An 18,576-nucleotide genomic window follows, 5' to 3' on the forward strand; every position below is an offset into this window, starting at 1 on the left:
TGGGCAAACGATATTTATAGATCAACTAAAGACGGGTGTTGAAAGGCAGTACAATTCTCTTACACGTTCCTACAACCAGCGTGTTGGTTTCGACTCAACCAACAATTTACAAAAACTTTTACCCCCCAACAAAGTGGCGGAAAACCCAAAAAAAAAGAGAAGAAAAATGGCATATAGGAAAAAGAATGACTGTCAAACAAAAAACCCACCGTACCCAATATACATCTCCTTGTCAAAATCTTCTTTATGTACCGCTAAATTACACTGGAGCTGTATCTGAAAAGCCACCGACCTCTCAAAAGGAGGTGACTTTATATAAAGAGAGTGAACAGGGGAAAGCACAAGCAAGGTGCATCAATATAATATAGCTACGAGGAGAGGAGGAAACCTCTCCCCCTTCCCCGGCGTGGCCCACCCACGTAGGGAAAGAATACTACAGCCTACAAACCAATAGTCAAACCCATGTAAATAAACTCAATGTGAGCTTCACTATTATCCTTCAACTGTAAGGGCTAATTCTCATCACCTCCATTCCCAAATATAGCCATTGTGGCATTTTAAGGATGCTCGTACAGCCCATGTTCTGGTGGAGGATCATCAGCTCTAACCTAGTTGTATATTTTAACTGGCTTCTCAAATGTGTGACGGTTCTGCAAAATTTCAAGGCAAATTAATGATGCAATGCATACATCTCCAGGCTAACCCAACCCTAGTCTGACGTTAGCACAAGGCTCTCAGTTTCAGCAAAAGACGAGATACAGGCATGTAATAACAACAATAATATAGATGAACCGCATCACCAGTGGTTCTTGCTAAAATAGTTCTGGCATCGTTATTGATACTGGTAACAATCCTAGTTGTGTGACAACAATGCACTTTATAATGGAGGAGCTTTACCTGATTTACAGCATAAGGCCTCTTTGGGGTATTATCAGAGTGTTCCAATCCGAGGTACTGCTCCCAAGCTCCATAAACATCTCTTCTCTAAGGAAAACAAGTAAAAAATTCACTTATCAATAAAATACATATAAAAACATTTTATTAAGATGCATAGCCCAAAACAACACCAATACAACGAATCGCGCTAGTGGTTATCCTCTCCTCTTAACAAATAATAATATAGACACACCTGGAAACGGCTGGATACAACATCAGAGTCCTGCAGGTACTCTGGACGACCCAGTGACAAGAAGGCAAACTTCCACTGAACATACAACCAAATAAAAAATAATAACAATGACAAACAATTAGTTCTAAGTTGCATATGTAACCACAGTACATAAGTGAAGCCATATAAAGTCAGTACCTTTAAAAACTCCTCATCTTGAACCTGCAATTTCTTTTGGATTCGCACTTTAACTTCTGCTAATGTCTCTCCTTCATGTATCACCAAGAAAAAAGGTTCCCCAAAATTTTGTACTTGCTGTTTAAAGAAGAAAAATTGATAATCTATAAATTTTTCCATGCAAGCATACCCATCTTCGATTTAAATTAACCAAACAGCCTCGGAACCATTTACTTAAATTGCAATACCATTTGGTTTTGCGAAGTCTCTTTGGTGAAGTGATAAACATGAATCAAACGATCTTGGGGGCCAAGGTTTTTCTCCTCTTCTGGTACCTGAGACTCAAAAAGCAAGGAAGGTCAGCTTCAACTCCAGAACACCGGGACCAACATACAGATAGCATTAAAATCCAGAAACCTAAAAGACGTTTCATTTTCCCCTTGCCCCCCCCCCCCCCCCCCCCCCCCGCGCGCGCGCGCGCGCGATCCTCCCTTACCTTGCCTTCTCTTTTTTCTTTTCTTTTCTTTCTATTTTCTTTCCCTTTTATCTGGATGTTGCAAGTCAGGTATGCCACCCTTTGTCATCCCCACCACACAAGTGCCTTGCCATCACCCTCTCCACCCTTTGCTCCACCTCACCCCATCCTCCTTTTGTATCCCAGTTGATTTATTCAGTCTAAACTTATCTCCACCCCCCTTTTTTTTAAAAAAAAGAAAGAAAATTCTAACTATTTAAAGAGGAAAGCAGTGAAAATTAATAACAAAACGAAAATTAAAGAGTAAAAACAAACACTTGGGTGGGACTTGCCTCCTCTGCACGCAATGTCCAGTACTGGTCATTTATATTCTCGATCTTTTCATTGAATGGAAAGATCTGCAAGAAGCAGATAGAAGAATAATGCATACACAACGAACAACATATAAACAACATTCTTTGAAATTCAAATTCACAATTTAGAGAGGAAAGGATTCCATATATAGGTGTATGTACACACAAACTCACACACACAACTAATGCGGCAAACATGTAGATAAACATTATAATAAACAATCAACTTCACAAAATATCATCATGAGCAAAAATTTGATGGAGAAAGATCAATAATGTGCCTGCAGCTGTCTAATTTCGATGATTAATTAATAGTCATTACCTTATAGATCTTGTGATAGAAAACTTCAAGCAGTCTAACTTCTGCATTTGGATGTGACAACTCTATCTGTTTCAAGCCATAACAAAGAAGTGACCATCAACTATAGTAATCATATTGCAATCATAAAAGATCTATCAATGCTATCATAGTAACAACAAGAAACACAATGCAGTATATAACTTATGAGTCCGAATCAATATTAGTAAGAACAAATGAATAATAATTTCCTTACAACTCAATTCCTTTTTAAAGAGATCCATAAAGGAAGAAACACAGTGTGAGTTCCTTAGCAATGGCAAAATCTTACCTTTGTTCTCAATACATTAAGCACATCTCCAACAGTGCTCTGTTTAGGCAACCTAATATTGTGAATTACCACCTACAATTCAAAAAAGATTACATGGGGGGTAAAAAGTACAAGCATTATCCACGAATATGGAAAAGAACTTGGAGGTGATAGTTATGGATTTCAAACGCACTTCATCCTTGGTAGCATGATGACAAGCAACTTTCAGATTTTTAAGACCTTGCAATTCCGGCAGAGGGATGTCCAACACTTCATAGTACAATATATCTGAGGTCTGCTAAAAAAATGAATAATTTACACCTACAATATCTTGATGAAGATGAGAGTTATGAGAACAATGCAAGAGCTAAATCCATGTGACATATACCTGATTGTAATGGACCAGCATGTCTGACAAATGCTCTACTCCTTGATATTTGATAGGTTGGGGCTTAGGTTGCTGAGAATAGCAGTTGTGAGATGTGAGTCTGATTTTGGATGGATCATCCAAACCAATTCGCTGTGCAACTTTTTCCACAACCTGGTCATAACTATTTATCTTCGACCTAGAAAATAAAAAGAAACCAATGAATATCAAATAGTGCAGTGCTACTTACAAGTCTGTGTTGAAGACACTCTCCACACTGTTGACATGCCATAATTTGATTTGCAGGTGGATTTCATTTTAAAATTCTCTTGCCGATCAAGTCATGCCATGTCCGCGGTGAGAGTGCATCCCCTCCACACCGAGTTCTAAATATAATTTTCCTATCAAATAGCACCAATGACAATGCTCCAACTGTGTGAAAAAGTGGTGTCACGTGGAAATACTTACAATTCTAGACAAAAGTCATCCTCTTTTGGTCTCTCCAAAGATCGGAAATGAACTACCTGTAAATCATCAATTCATTAACAGTTGAATTTTAATTTCTTGGCATAAGGCCAAAATATATTAGCTCAACATCTACATTTAATGAGAGCCACTACAACAAACCTAAGTGAATAAAAGGGGCAAAAACCATGATTCAATACCATAAGAATTATCTATGACATAAATAATCTTCAAGTAAGCTCCTTTTGAGTACATCATCTACTCCTGCATTAAATGACCATGAGATTGGCCATTTGAGTCGAAGTACTTTGAAGGGTAATTTTTTTTTTATAGGTAATCAAAGATATTATATTCATAGAAATCCAAAGCCCAGGTACACAGGCAATATACATGAGGAAACGCCACTTTGAAGGGTAATGCAACTATACAATTTGACATTTTAAAAGTTCGAAACCTTTTCACATTCTTTCCTCTACAACACTTCGTCTTCTTGCCCTATATCTAATTTATTACAATCAGCAATAGAGTAACGCCACATTAAACAAAAAATCATAAGTAGAGTATAAACAGAATTGCAAATTATTAATTTTCCCGTGCAGCGTGTGATTAGTTTCAACAAACAATGAAAACATATTATTAGTCAGATATCCATGAATGACCAGAGGGCCCAATGTTGACAATGCAGATTAATTACACCATATAGCGACCGACAGATTATGGGTCACAAGATGGAGCCATTGGGTGATGACTCAGATGGTTTTCAAGATGCATGCCATGCTGGAAATGTAGATTCAGTCATCAAAACCGAAGCGAGGTTAAAAGTGCCATTCCATTTTGCCCTGTGTGGGCAATTTGTTTTTTTGATTGGCACCAGGTGTCCAGGAACAGCATCCCGACTAATTCCAGAGGTGCATAGGCCCCGCCCTGTGTGGGCAATTTGACATGAAAAAGAAATGAGCAGACTTTTTATCAGTTCTGAATCACTCCCTATACACGTAGTCACCATTGCTCATTTCTGAATTATTGCTTTAGGCAGGCTGCATTTTTCTTCCTTTTTAACTTCTAACATCATAGCATATTTTTATTCTTTACGCGGCATAGAGTGTATATCAGATAAACACCTAGTCAGAAAACAATAACAACATAGAAATCCTGAAACCTAGATTTTGAAAAAAAAAAAAAGTGATTAGTCATCCATCAGTATGGGTTTCTAAAGAAGATATCCTTGACTTCTGCCACCGTCTTCTCACAATTCTAAAAGTTTGATCATATCTTTCTCTCCATGTTAAGCACCAGCTTCCATAAGGTAACTCTCTTAGGGCTAGCAAACTTCCCTTTCCGACATGCCAAGAGATCCACCACTTCAACCAGTATGTGCCAATCAAGCCTAAACAACGCAAAAATGGTGTTCCAAAGAGCATTAGCTACCTCAATGATGCTAGAGGTGATCGATCATATACCCCACTCTCTTGCACATACAACAGGAATCTATAACCACAAAATTTCCCACTCATACACCACATATTGATTTAAGGGAAGACCACTTCATTGGTAAAGATGACACCCTACAATCGATAATATATTCTAGTGCCTTGATGCCTTCCACATCATTGGTAAGGAATATGTCTTGACGCAAAGGAGGCTCAAGTCACATCTAAGCAGATACACTAAAAGGACTAGTCAACATTACAATTGCAGCTTCTCAGAATAATTATAAAGGGCAATAACTTCTCGCTCCCAAACAATGTGGGATCTCATTCACTAACTTCCTATACTCAATCCAAATTATTACAATCTCCCCTCCCCCCATCAAATCCCCAACATCCTCATCAAGCCATTTTATCATAGGTGGCACGATTAAAGCCTAAAATCCCACTCCTGGTTGGCATTAGCTTTGATATCATTTGTAACAATCCAAATAAGGTCCAAGCCACATCTGGGTCAATACTTTAAAATGACTAGTCAATCTCATAATTAGAGCTTCTAGAGATTATTATAAAAGGCAAGAACTTCTCTCCCCAAAAGTTAACTTTCAATCTCGATACAACCTCAGCTAAGAAACAAGCATCGGAAATGGTGAAAATGCTTTGGATTCTACTCTCAAAAGATAAACATGTCGTGTACAAAAAGATGAGACACCAACACCTCGCCAATGTTCATTTGTTATTTTTTTTACGAGTCAAAAAAAAAAAAACAAACAAACAAACAAGCATTGCCAATGTTCCTTTGTTCCACTGAGAAACCCAATAAGAGCCCCCCAAAAGTAAGGATGACTTGGGGAGGGAGCTCCAACAGCAAACACTTCATTTGCTTTTATTGGATATAACTGGAAACAAAATGCTTTTCCTAAAAAGAAATACTTTAGCCACAAATGGATTATACAAAAGTAATCCAACAAACTAATGTAATTTCATATAGTTTGTCAGATTGTAAAGTAGATCTAACGAATCACATGAAACCACGTCAGTTTGTAGGATTGCTTTTGTGTAATCTATTTGTAGCTATAGCAAATAAGCAAATGCATCCCTTTATAAACCAAATTTGGTTTGCTCATCACTAGTAAATTAAAACAAATATGCATATAGACAAAAAGACAGAAACATCACATATAGACACCCACCTAACAGTAGCAATATTTATGTTACGAATAAATTATCCAGCATTTATACTACCTCCAAGTACTTGTATTTCTTTGGAAGACATACTGCATGAGAGTCGTATGGATGATGATGCACCAGTCCAAAATTTACGTTCGCATAGCTCATATTTTGGTGAAATACGTTTGTTTCAAAGCACAGTGCACCAAAAGATAATTTCTTAATTTTTTTTTATGACGGGGGAACCACCCCATGACAGATCCCTTAGGACTCACTCATGGAACCTAAACCCCCGTAGAGACTAGCACAACAACCCACCGCCATGGCCTCCCACATAAATCGCAGTTTGATCCCAGGGGGGAATCAAACTTGTGACATAAGACTCATGCACACAAGGTCACCCTTACCACTTGGGCTACCCACGGGTGGGTAATTTCATAATTAGGGTAGAGAAGATCCTTTATTTTTATGCCAAATTGACATGAGGACAGTTTTGAAATTATGTAAGTTTTAAAAGCTAACAATTGCTTGTATGATGGGCTTTAGGGTTGGGATGCAGTTTATATTCAAGAAGGGGTTTAGGTTTCAAATTTTGTTTCATGCTTAGAACTGCTAGACTTTTTGATGGTCAAAAATTGCCAACTTCTAAAGATTGTTGTTAGTCTTCACAACACCAAAAAAGGGGTTTTCAGAGGGTTTTTTTTATGAATTATAAAAATAAAAATAAAAAAAAAAGTTTCAGAGGATTTAAAAGCTACACTTGAAAAAAAAAGGGCTAATTGATGATTAATAACTTAATGGCAAGGGGATAAAGTCGGGTGGGTTTCAAGCTTTTGATAGGATAGGTGATAGACTTTAAACAGGTTGTGTTATGGGCTTGTGAAGAATCAGGAGGAAGATTACTTGAATCTACCCAGAGATATGAAAAATGCATGTGAACGGTAATAGAAAAACAGAGACTGCAGAAGAGAGGAGGTACAGAGATAGAGAAGTAACAATATGACGTCACATTACTGCAATAACCAAAATACTAAATATCAATTAATCAAAATATGAAGATTACAAAGGTATTTATAGCCACTAACTCTTCCATGTTCAACTATGATTAGGACCAGGAAAAAAAAAGAGAGATTCCTCATAAGAAAATATTCATGAAACCTAGAAAGCTCAAGACTTGCATTAAAAATGAAGAGAATTTTGTGCATGATTTACGGAAAGTCCTGTACTACCCTTGGCATATAAAAACAACCATGACTCCTACACTGAAAAATTAACCAATATGCATGTAACCTAAGACACCTGTAATATGACCTTCAAAACCCAGTACATCTTCATTCGGTTGTCGCATGTAAGCTCCACAAGTGAAAAGCTCTAAGTTACCAAAACTGAAGCAACTTGACCCTTCTTTCAAGGCTGCATCACCATATCCTAGAAACTACGTAAAACTAACAAACATATAAATATCCATTATAGAGTTTTAAATTTTTTGGTGGAATGACCTGGCGATTGTGCACATATTCCAAAAAAGATGGAACATCTGGATATCGGAATTCTTCATCACTTCCAGGTTGAGGAGACTTCTGGAAGCAGATAATGTCCCCGTCTTCAATCTGTAAACAGAGCAACAAAAAGGTAAATTGATGTACCAGAATATTTTATATTATATTAGGCATGCAATATACCTGACTTTGTCGAAATGAGGTCTTCTTATCAAGGTGCTCACACATGACACAGGGCTCAAACTTTATTTCCTAAACCACAACAGAAAAAAGACATCAACTAAAATCTATTTTAAAAAAATGCAACTGAACATATAGCACAGAATAAGGACAAAACAAGCTGACAATAACATATGTTGGACACAAACCTCATAAAGTTCTATCTCCTCTTCAGGAGTGAATCCAGCCATTTGGTTAAGTTTATCTAGTATTTCTATGGGCTTACCTGAACTCTTTACAAAAAGCCTACCAACATATCTGGCAACATGGAAGCAATTATGTCAGCAAGCATAAAACAGAATTTGCTTGCAAAAAAATATGGTAAGGAAGATATCACCAAGTACCGCAGTTCTCCTTTTTCAGGGTCATAAAACTTGAAGAAAAGAAGAATATCTTCTTTAGCTTTGTCAGGAGGGGTAATAGGTCGCAGATCCTGAAGTATTATAGCGTTTGAATCTTTAAAGTGTAGGAAAAGAATTAATACACAAGGACCACTATTATTTGCAAGATTTATTCTAGCTTTGGAATTTGAAATAACCTTCAAATACAGGGGCAAACAATGACAATTTTTTTAATCTGTGAGGGGCAAACAATGACAATTAGATGCAAGTATCAGAAAGATAGCATTACCAGTCCAAGCTCTACTTCCAAAAACAATTTTAATTCTGCATTATGTGTCTTATTTGATACCTCCCTCAAGTGTCCAACCTACAACCAGCAAATGGTTATCATTAGCTTGCATGATACAAATTTACCTTATCCAGGCACTAATGGTTATCACTGTGATAGGCCACAAACTAAAAAATTATAAATTAAAAAAAAAATAACAAAATTGACGACTACGGCACCAGAAAAAACTCGTGGATATGCCTCAGGATAGAGACAGAATCTCTTTTAAAACAGCCAGAAAATACAGCCGTCAAAGATATTGTCTTGCACAGTTGAATGGTCTTACATATATATTACTTTTTCTCCTCCATATTGAAAATTTCTCTTCCAGCCCCAAAAACATTCTAGTGAAAATAAGGTAAGAGTGATGTTAAATACAGTTGTGGAGTGTGAAAGTGCTGCACAATCCTTTTGAAAAAGAATGGAATCTACTATTAAAAAATTAGTTTTTTTCATTTGGGTCCCATATTTACTCATTTTTTAAAGGGATTATGCAGCGCTTGCACACTCCATGACTGCAAATACCATCTCTTTTTTGAGAAATATACTTTTATTTTTATTTTTATAGATAATCAAGAAGTTTTATTCATAAGAAATAATTCTAAATATACTATAAAGCTATGTCAGGTAAATATGCCTCAATAATTGTAATAAGAGACCAAAAAGCACAAGAAGCAAAGTAATAGGTGATTACCGATTGTGTTTCCTCCTGAGGGTTCAAAGGTCGATTGGGACGATACGTATGGTTTTGCCGCTTTGCCCAAATCCAAAACCGCTGAAATTGTACTGGTATGCCAAACTCTTTGGCAACCTCCTCCTGTAAACCATTTCAAAATGATAAAGTGAGTAAATGAGTAAAAAAGTTTCATCGTAAAAGAATTGAACATGGCATACATCCAACAACAAAATGCAGGATCCAATAAATTTGAAATTTCTAATTCGCCTTCCTTAAAGAAATAATCAAATAGGAAGCAAGTAAGCTCAAACCATTTCCAAAATCAACGGTGCATATATATATATATATATATATATTTTTAATAAGTGATATCAGTAATGCATTAGAAGAAAAAAAGCTACTTCCAGCACAAAAAAACTACAAAGCTTTCTAATTTTGTATTTTGAATAAAGTTTTTTTTTTTATAAGTTGTATTTTGAATAAATTCATAGTGACCAATACAATCATTTTAAACTACATGTCTTGGTTTCCTTCCTGAAATGTCCCAGAACAAGTTTTCCATTTCTCAGACATTGTAGCAATTATTTTTAATTATTCTAAACTAGCCTCATATTCTTTTATAGGGAAAAACCAACCTCAAATTTAAAAATGAGAAGTGATAGGGATACAATGTTTACACAATTACACAATCCAACTACATGGCACTACCATGTAATAATTTTTTTTTTTTAAGTAAACGGTAGTATTAATAATAATAGGCATAGCCCAAGTACACAAGATGGTATACAAGAGATAAGACCTATTTAGGTCGCTATAGAAGTCGCAAGGACCATGTAATAATAAATAATAATTTGTGTCAAAGACATTGCGTTTCACAAATAAATTATTATTATGTGATAGTGCCATGTAAAAGGGTTGAGTAATAGTTGTCCCCATGATTTTTTGTTAAAACTAAAATAGTAAATAAAATACTCATTAAAATTTGTGCTCACTATGAGAGAACATTGGGGGAGCTGAAAGTTTTTTTCTTCAAAACTTTGTTTTCTTGGGTGGGAGCCATTGTATGTAATGGACTAAATGTCCATAACTTTCTTGTTTCGGTTGTAACTAGATAGGTATCTTTCAAGTATATGCCCTGTGTACTTGGAATTTGCCATTTATGATGAATAAAATTTCTTGATTACCGATCAAAAAAAAAAATTGTGCTCACCTCCAGTATATAGTTAAGGACAATTTAGAAAGATAACTAATTCTTTTACTTATTATTAATAATTGAAACAACATAAAACCAAGACACATAAATTGGAATAAAATGAGTACTAAGAACAGGAAGAGTGCACAAAAAAACTTGCCAAAAGACACCATCACATTTGTCAATAAAAATATATTTCAATCCTTCTGAATTTAAAACATCAAGAGTACCTTGAAAAGATTAAAGGGTGTTTGTTTCTGAATACGGAAACTATGAACTTTTTCATGATCCACAAGGTCAAAATACATATCCTTTCCAATCTGTCTGGAAAGATCTTCATCTCGAGCAACCTAGATCCGTCAATCAATTTCATCAATCAAGAGTTTCATAGACAAGACCTATGCTTGTCATTGCTAAAGAGTTAGACATGAAATTTTGACAGACAGGTAAGAACCATAACCTTTATAATAGTATACAAGTGGGCCTGTGCTTTATATTTTCTCTTGTCTTCCTTCTCTTCTTGTTCTTTCTTCAACCTTATCTGGAATGGGCCGAGTTCAGTCAATCTAGATGCCCGCATGCATACACTAAGTAATAGAATTTGAATCATCAAGATGTAAAATCAAGCATTTACCCTCAGGTGCTCAGCTATATCCTTCTCATCAACATTACAAATTATTTTGTCCTTCTCACTTTCGCGTATATACACAAGCATGTAAGCATTTGAATATTTTGTGAATTTAAAGGGAGTATTATTGAAGCCAGGATTGGTTGGTGGCAACTGTTTGACACAGAAGGAAACATCAGCTCACAGTTAAGATGAGCATTACAAAGAAAAGAGATACAGAGTATTTAGTGAATTTTCTTTCAGATTACCTCTTCCTCACCACCATATTGCTCCTCCAATGCCCTTTTTACATCCTCTTTTGTCACCCGCTCATCATCAAATTTTAACCTAAAGTAACAAAAATAGGTTACCAAAAATTTAAGAACTTTACAATAAACGTTGGGTAAAAACTGAAACTAAAGAAGTTCTTGAATAACCAAAAAACAGAGAGAGTCTATAAAGCATGAATACCACTGATCTGAGAATGTTGGCCTGATAAAAGCATAGTAATGTCCACCATGCACCCCACCGCTATGGACCAAGACACTACAAGAGAAAAACTTGAGCATGTAAAGACGAAGGTAGATCCAAAAAGAATGTAATAGCATCACCAGACAGCATCAAATAAACACCCATAGAGGCTACCTTTTTTTTTTTTTTTCTAAGAACTGTTTTATTAAAAAGTGAAAAATGCAATCCGCTCAGGAAGTGTACAAAAGAGACTTATCTAGGAGTATCCATAACTAAACTATTTTCCTTTTCATAAGTAATGAACATTTCATCAAAAATGCTAAAATGCGCAATCAACGTACATTGATATTAGAGGCTAAACTTTTTTTTTTTAATTTTTTATGTTGGTGAACCTTTCCAAGATAGGGCCCTTCAGACCCATTCCTGTAGAGTAAACCCAGGTTCCGTGCACCACACTCTCGGAAGTTTCCTTGTACAGAACTGATTTAAATCATTGGCTTTTCACCAGAGGGTGTGGCTCCAAAAAATTGTTTACACCCATGAGGTGTCGAACCTTGGACCTTGAGGGGAGTGACCACAATATCAAGGCCTTCACCACTTGGGGTTAGAGGCTAAACGATTAATGATGGATGGGAAATAGAAATTTAAGATCAACACTAAGTTACATTTTACCAAACAAGAAATAAAATCATGCTTCCAAATAAAGAAAAAACATTTAACTAATTGAAATGGTAGAAGAGAAATCTCATAGGTAACACTAAATAGTTTGAACATAGACAGAAATAACCACAATTCATAAAATCAAATAAGATTTCAACATTCAAGGCAGCAACAGAACTTGCCACACTGAGCAATCCAACTTGTTAAAAGCCATTAAAAGAAATTTGCACTTCCTAAATACTTTCAATTAAGTGAGATCCAAAACCTGATAAGTTAGAAAAAAAAAAAAATAACAGTATTGTATAGCAGGGTTACACCAGTGAGAAAAAGTGAGTGAATTCAAGTCGATGGAGCAAAAATCCGAAATGAGTTTCAATGATGCCATAAAACAACATGGATGGAAAATTCTTTATAACAACGTGGGTAAAAATAATGAAGAATGATGATATGCTAAATAGGGAGACAGCAGAGAATATGTGATTCTGTATAGGAGTAATGGAAAATAATATATGTAGCAAATCCCAATAGGTTCATGAGGAGATGGAATAAAAGTTAGTCAACTGCAACATGTAGTTTGGTATAGCAGAGTATGAGCAACTCTTGATGAAATGATTTTACATGATGCAATGAAACAGTATCTGTAGTAAAATTCATGTAGCTCATTCAGGATTTACACATGAAAGACAATAGACCAAAAACAAAGAGGCCAAAATAACAATTGTAACAGCAAGCCTATCTGAAGTACAAGAAGTCTACAGTGAATAGGCAGGCCCAAAGACATTCATCTAGCTACTACTGATCAAATACAAAATCAACATTTTGATCAAGGAGATGGTCAAAGAAGTCATTGAAATACATCACAAACTTCTAGAAAGCAACATATCTATCAGCCAAAAGCAAGAAATCACTGGAACCTATGAAGTGTGTATAGGTTGCGAACGCTCCTATCAGCTTCAGGTGATAGATATTTTCCATTCTCCCTATCAAGGTCAAGTTGAAGAGGAAATTCATACCGGTCGTTTATCTGCAAAACCAAGAGCTTCTATTTACTAAAGAGGAAACATTAACAAGCAAATAAGAAAGTTGATTTTGATGAAAGAGTGATACTTTAACAATTAGTAGATGTACCAACGTACATTTTTTTGATAGGTCATCAAGAAATTATATTCATAGAAATAGGCAAAGCCTAGGTACACAGGTAGTATACATGAGAAACACCTAACTAGAGGTTACAATAGAAAGTAGAAGGTCGTGGACACTTGGTCCGTTACAAACTATGGCCCCCCGCCCATAAGAACAAGGACTTTTTTTTTTTTGATAAGTAATAATTTTATTGAAGAAATAGGCATAAGCCCAAGTACACAGGAGGTATACAAAGGATAAACCTACAACTTCCAGAAACAAAAAGAAAACAACCCAGAAAACTAAAACAGATTCAGAAAATTATCCCCCATTACATAAGCTTTAGCCAAAAACCCAAAGTACTCAAGAAAAAATCCCTAAGATCTTCCAAAGAGCGTTCTTTATCTTCGAAACATCTCCTATTTCTTTCGATCCATAAGCACCACATGAGACAAGGAGGAATCATCTTCCAAACAGCCACCGCCTTCTTACAGCCCTTCAGACCCTTCCACCCTACCAATAAATCCACCACATCTTTGGGCATTACCCAATGTAAACCTGTCCAGCTCAGAACCTCATCCCACAAGAATCTAGACGCATCACAGTGAAGGAAAAGATGATTTACTGATTCTCCATCCCTTTTGCACATGACACACCAGTCAGTAATAAACAATCCTCTCCTTCTAAGATTATCAGTAGTCAAGACTTTGCCCAAAGAAGCCACCCAACAGAAAAAAGCAACCTTGGGAGGAACTTTCACTTTCCAGATACTTTTCCATGGGAAAACATAACTACTATGACTTGACATAACTCTATAATAGGAAGAAACTGAAAACTTAGCATTTCCAGCAGAAGTCCATGCCATGCTATCCTCCCTTTCAATCACCAACTTTATGTTGTAAAGTTTAACCAGCAATGCCTGAACTTCATCCACTTCCCAATCATTAACATCCCTTTTGAAAATAACATTCCAATCAACCTTATTATTGCTGCTACAGTAAGAATCATAAACAGCAGCATTTTGATCCCCTGCAATTCTGTACAGGGCAGGAAATTCCAGCTTAAGAGCAGTATCCCCACACCACAAATCATGCCAAAAGAGAATTCTCTTTCCATCCACACCATATTGTGAATTATTATGAGAAGTTGTTTTCATAAGAACAAGGACTTAAAGAAGAAAATTTTTAGCTCATCCGTTGTTCTCTCTTGATCCTTGAAGCTTCTAGGAAATACACCAACACATAAATAAGTTCAATACAGGTGGCAAAGAAAGCATGTGGTAATCGCATAAAGTTCAATCCAAGAGGTAAGGAAAGCGTGTGGTAGTCGCTTATTATTTAAATAAACAAGTTATTGACAGTAACAGATCTATCTTACTGCACACCCACCTTAAACATTTATACTATACAGCATACAGAGTTGATAACTACAATAGCATCTATCATGAGTACTTGAGTTGTTCCCCCCTTGAGCGTTTTTGATGAATTTTATTACTTATCAAAAACATAGTCGATAACTACAATGTATGAAGAGATGGACAGCAATGGAAACACAAACCACAAAGATGAATAAAATAGTTTCCAAAACTGACCTTTACCATAGTGTCCCTCATGAAATCATATTCAAACCGCTTAAGCTGAAGTTGAAGAACTGGGGGAAAGTCAATAAACAAGACACCCTTCTTAGCATCCTGAAATAAATATCAATCAGCATATCAGTTGAAAATAATATTCAGAAATGTCAGTACTTGAGAAGAAGATAAAAAGCTATCTACAACAATGGCTTGAGCAATAATTCTACAAGAGTGATGCTGAATGCTGCAACAAGTGAGGCAGTACATAAACATATTCACAATCAAACCTATACTCCCTGAGTTTCATTAAACCCCACAAAATATCTACATTTATATTTCTCTTGGAGATCATTTATCATGTCCTTCATCGTGCTGCTAAAAATACTGCCTCTCAACACCAGAAACTCATTCACTTCGGAAAAATAAAACATGGATATATTTTTCCTTCGGAAAAGACAGTTCTTTTCCTGTAAAAGAAAGTGCGTCAGCCCAGGTGAACAGCCTGAACACATTTTTTTTTATCTGTAAATAAAGATTTTATTTATGAGGAATAGGCATAGCCCAAGTACATGGGACATATACGAGAGCAACACCTAGAGAAGCACATCTTCAAAACTTTTTTTTATTAAAAAAAACATCTATTTTGTAATCCTAAACAATTGCTTTGATTAAAATGAAAGAAGTCCACCTCAATTTGATTGGTACCAGTTGATTGGTACCAGTAAAATGTAGAGCAGGAATACCTAGGATAGTTAAAACTATCCGATCCACCAATTTAACCTAGTTTTAGCTGGTTTTCATTCAAAGTGCCAGCATGAAATCTGAACCATTTTGCTGGCATGATACGACTCGCCCAGAAGAGCATCTCGATGTGCATAAGAGCTTGGGTCATAAAATGTTTACATGTCCGGTTCGCACGAAATAACTAACGGTACTGACCTGCAAACCATGTTCTTCAGCATGGTATTTGTTATCGCCTTCAAGACGTTCAACTTCCACATACTTGTCAAAAGAATCATAAACATCCCGACAGCCTTTGACATCAAGCTGGAGGTCTGCCATGTAAAATATATATCTTGATATCATGCACTGAAATTAACAATTATTCTCAGCCCCAGACAAGATAATTCAAACTTGCACTGAAAAAATTTACCATAAAAGGATTCCTTTCTTGTAGATTTGTAGTCCACGTTGATGCATTCAATGTAATTCATGTGGTGTCCTTCAAATAATTGTTGTATTGTCCCCTCCACAACAGTACCCTGGACCAAGAGGACAAGTTAAAACCACAAAGCAAACATACATTCTCCAGACCAAATTTTTTAAACCTCATGCACCTTCATTTTGTCTTCAAGTTTTTCACACAAGACTCTATTGAGTTCTTGGACATCATGTTGCATGAAAGAATCATATGTATCCCAACCAAAAGACTTGGTCAATTCTTTAGTTGCCACACTGCTGTCATTATATTGAAGCTTGTAGAATAAACTCTGTAATGCCAAAGGAATACTACCAGAGGGAATATCATTTTCAGTTGTTGGCATATGGTACACAGCCTGATATCAACATACCAACAGTAAGGTTGTTGCATCTATATAAGATCAGTGATAGAAATCAAAGCGACTTTAATGAAACAGAGAAGGCATTCTGACCTTTCTAAAGTAAGGAATATGGTAGAGCGTCTGAAGCAGAGAGTTCATGTAACATGTTGCACCTTGGTTCTTCAGTCCAACATAACCAGTCTCCTTCTTTGAGTCATATGACCAGTAATCCAGAATCTTACGGACAGCAACCTCAGCTTCAACAATACAACTATCATTTACAAGGTAACCCCTACTTGGGTCATAAAGATCACTGAGAGGCATGAACGATGTGAAACCCCAGTCGCTCTCCCTCGCATTGAACTGGTGTTGTGTCTCTGCAAAAACCAAATATATAAGCACATAGATATGTTTGTATATGTGTGTGTGCGCATGTGTGTATGTGTGTATTGGACATCCTGCTATCACCAAATACTACGATTAATTTTTAAGGAAGCGCTTTTATTGATTACACCAACTCGCTTGAGTTTGGAAAATGCAAGAGTCCACAAAAAAGGGAAAATTTGTTCTCATATAAGCAATCCAAACATACAAACAAAGAACCAAAATTTTCCATATTGCCTTTACTTTTCAATTATGTCCCAAGTACAAAGGGTTTGTCATTCCACCTAATCCCAGCCAAAATTATCAGGGGCCAAAACAAATTTAAATATTATAATTTGTTATACTTCAAAACGAAAATGTATTAACTAGTCAAAAGCTTAAGTATAGAGAAAGAGCTATGAGATTTATATATTTATTTATTAATACATGATTTTCTTATACTTGCCATCATCTGCAGTTATTTCTGTTGCCCAATATAGTTATATTTGGGGAAAGGGGGAGGGCTGAGAAATAGTTATATCAATACCATGAAACACTTTCAATATTACAGCATGTGTTTGATTACAAGCCTAAGGTTTAGCAATTGTTTAAAATGCAGTGTAAAACTGACGAAAGGCAAAATCATCCAAAAGATAATGCAAGAATTGTGTTCAATCCGACAAAATTGCTTAAATGACAAGACAACAATAATGCCCGTGACCATTGAAAGACAATAAGAACACTGAAGAATATACCCTTTCTCATTGAGTACTTGCTGTGAACCTGATTAAGCACACCCAAGCTGAATTGTGCATATCTACTCCAGCCATATGGCAATGTGGCAGAATCAGCAACATCCAAATACATCGATAAGTGGTCCACATTGTTCCCTTTTGGAAAAACAAGTATCCTCCTGATCACAGAAGTCCAACATGAATCACAACACGTAATTCAAAGCAAGTTGCAAACGCATAGATAGGGTTTAACAAGAAGGAAACATTCAAATACCATTTATAACCGCCAACGACAAAAACCTCAGAGTAGTGCTTCTTAGTATTCAACCTAGAGAAATTCTCAATTGTCCACGTGAATTTCAAAGATGGTGGATCCTCCACTTGCTGATTCTCCACTGTAGTTGCAGGGTCCACTTGAGCCAGGACTAACAAAATACAAAACAAAACTCAAAGCCAAAAAAAAAATAACACCTAGCGTCCATACCAATCGAGTTACAAACTCCACCCGCTATGTATATATGGAAAAAAATAAAAACTAATTCCGGATAAATTACTCACATGAAAATTTTCAAGAATCTAAAATAGAAACAAATACATGACATTTAAGGAATGAATTGCAATGAATGCGAAAAATAAACCTTCCATAGGCTGAGGACCCTCAACTAAATTCGAATGCGGGACCAGCATCTCCTCGTCCCCTTGCTGCAAATACAAATACACAAATCAGAGCACTGATCACGCAAAACCTAACCCTACTGTGCTGAATCAAAGCCCTAGTAAACAAACATTAAAAAGTGAGTTTCCGGAATATGAGCCTTTCTGAAGCCTCTGAAAAATAATCCTGGGCTATCAAATTGCGGTTTAAACATTGACACCGAAACACAACGAGAGGGGTGTGTGTGTGTGTGTGTGAATAGGGACAGAGAGTTGATGCATACGTCTAACGCCGGAGGATTCATCACGGTCATTTATGGAAAGAGAGACGGACTGTCAGATCGGAGAATCTCAGAACCGCAGAGAGGGAAAAATGGTGAAGGAGGGAGAGGTGGGGGGAGGGAGGGGAAGCCAGGTGGGCTTGGCGACGAGGCACAGTACCGAGG

At 36.3% G+C, this 18,576-nt stretch overlaps 1 protein-coding gene across 2 annotated transcripts; it reads right to left on the minus strand.

The window, feature by feature from the left end:
• LOC122275453 (ubiquitin C-terminal hydrolase 12-like) lies at positions 1-18,576 on the minus strand. Of its 2 annotated transcripts, none has more exons than XM_043084519.1 (32): positions 18,415-18,576; positions 18,115-18,178; positions 17,751-17,901; positions 17,498-17,655; positions 16,491-16,756; positions 16,176-16,394; positions 15,992-16,100; positions 15,778-15,893; positions 14,857-14,955; positions 13,058-13,167; positions 11,484-11,558; positions 11,282-11,360; positions 11,040-11,186; positions 10,866-10,946; positions 10,636-10,755; positions 9,232-9,354; positions 8,499-8,576; positions 8,213-8,301; positions 8,018-8,126; positions 7,833-7,901; positions 7,650-7,760; positions 3,557-3,612; positions 3,110-3,287; positions 2,915-3,016; positions 2,743-2,814; positions 2,436-2,501; positions 2,093-2,158; positions 1,534-1,620; positions 1,307-1,423; positions 1,130-1,204; positions 898-984; positions 1-650 (listed from the first exon to the last, which is right to left on the minus strand). In XM_043084519.1, the coding sequence occupies exons 1-32, from the start codon at positions 18,442-18,444 to the stop codon at positions 609-611; spliced, it is 3,351 nt and encodes a 1,116-aa protein (XP_042940453.1). In that variant the 5' UTR covers positions 18,445-18,576; the 3' UTR covers positions 1-608. The 2 variants fall into 2 exon arrangements, with proteins under 2 accessions (XP_042940453.1, XP_042940452.1); XM_043084518.1 differs by having other exon boundaries at positions 2,915-3,019.

The sequence above is a fragment of the Carya illinoinensis genome, chromosome 9 (assembly GCF_018687715.1).
Source record: "Carya illinoinensis cultivar Pawnee chromosome 9, C.illinoinensisPawnee_v1, whole genome shotgun sequence".
NCBI lineage: Eukaryota > Viridiplantae > Streptophyta > Magnoliopsida > Fagales > Juglandaceae > Carya > Carya illinoinensis.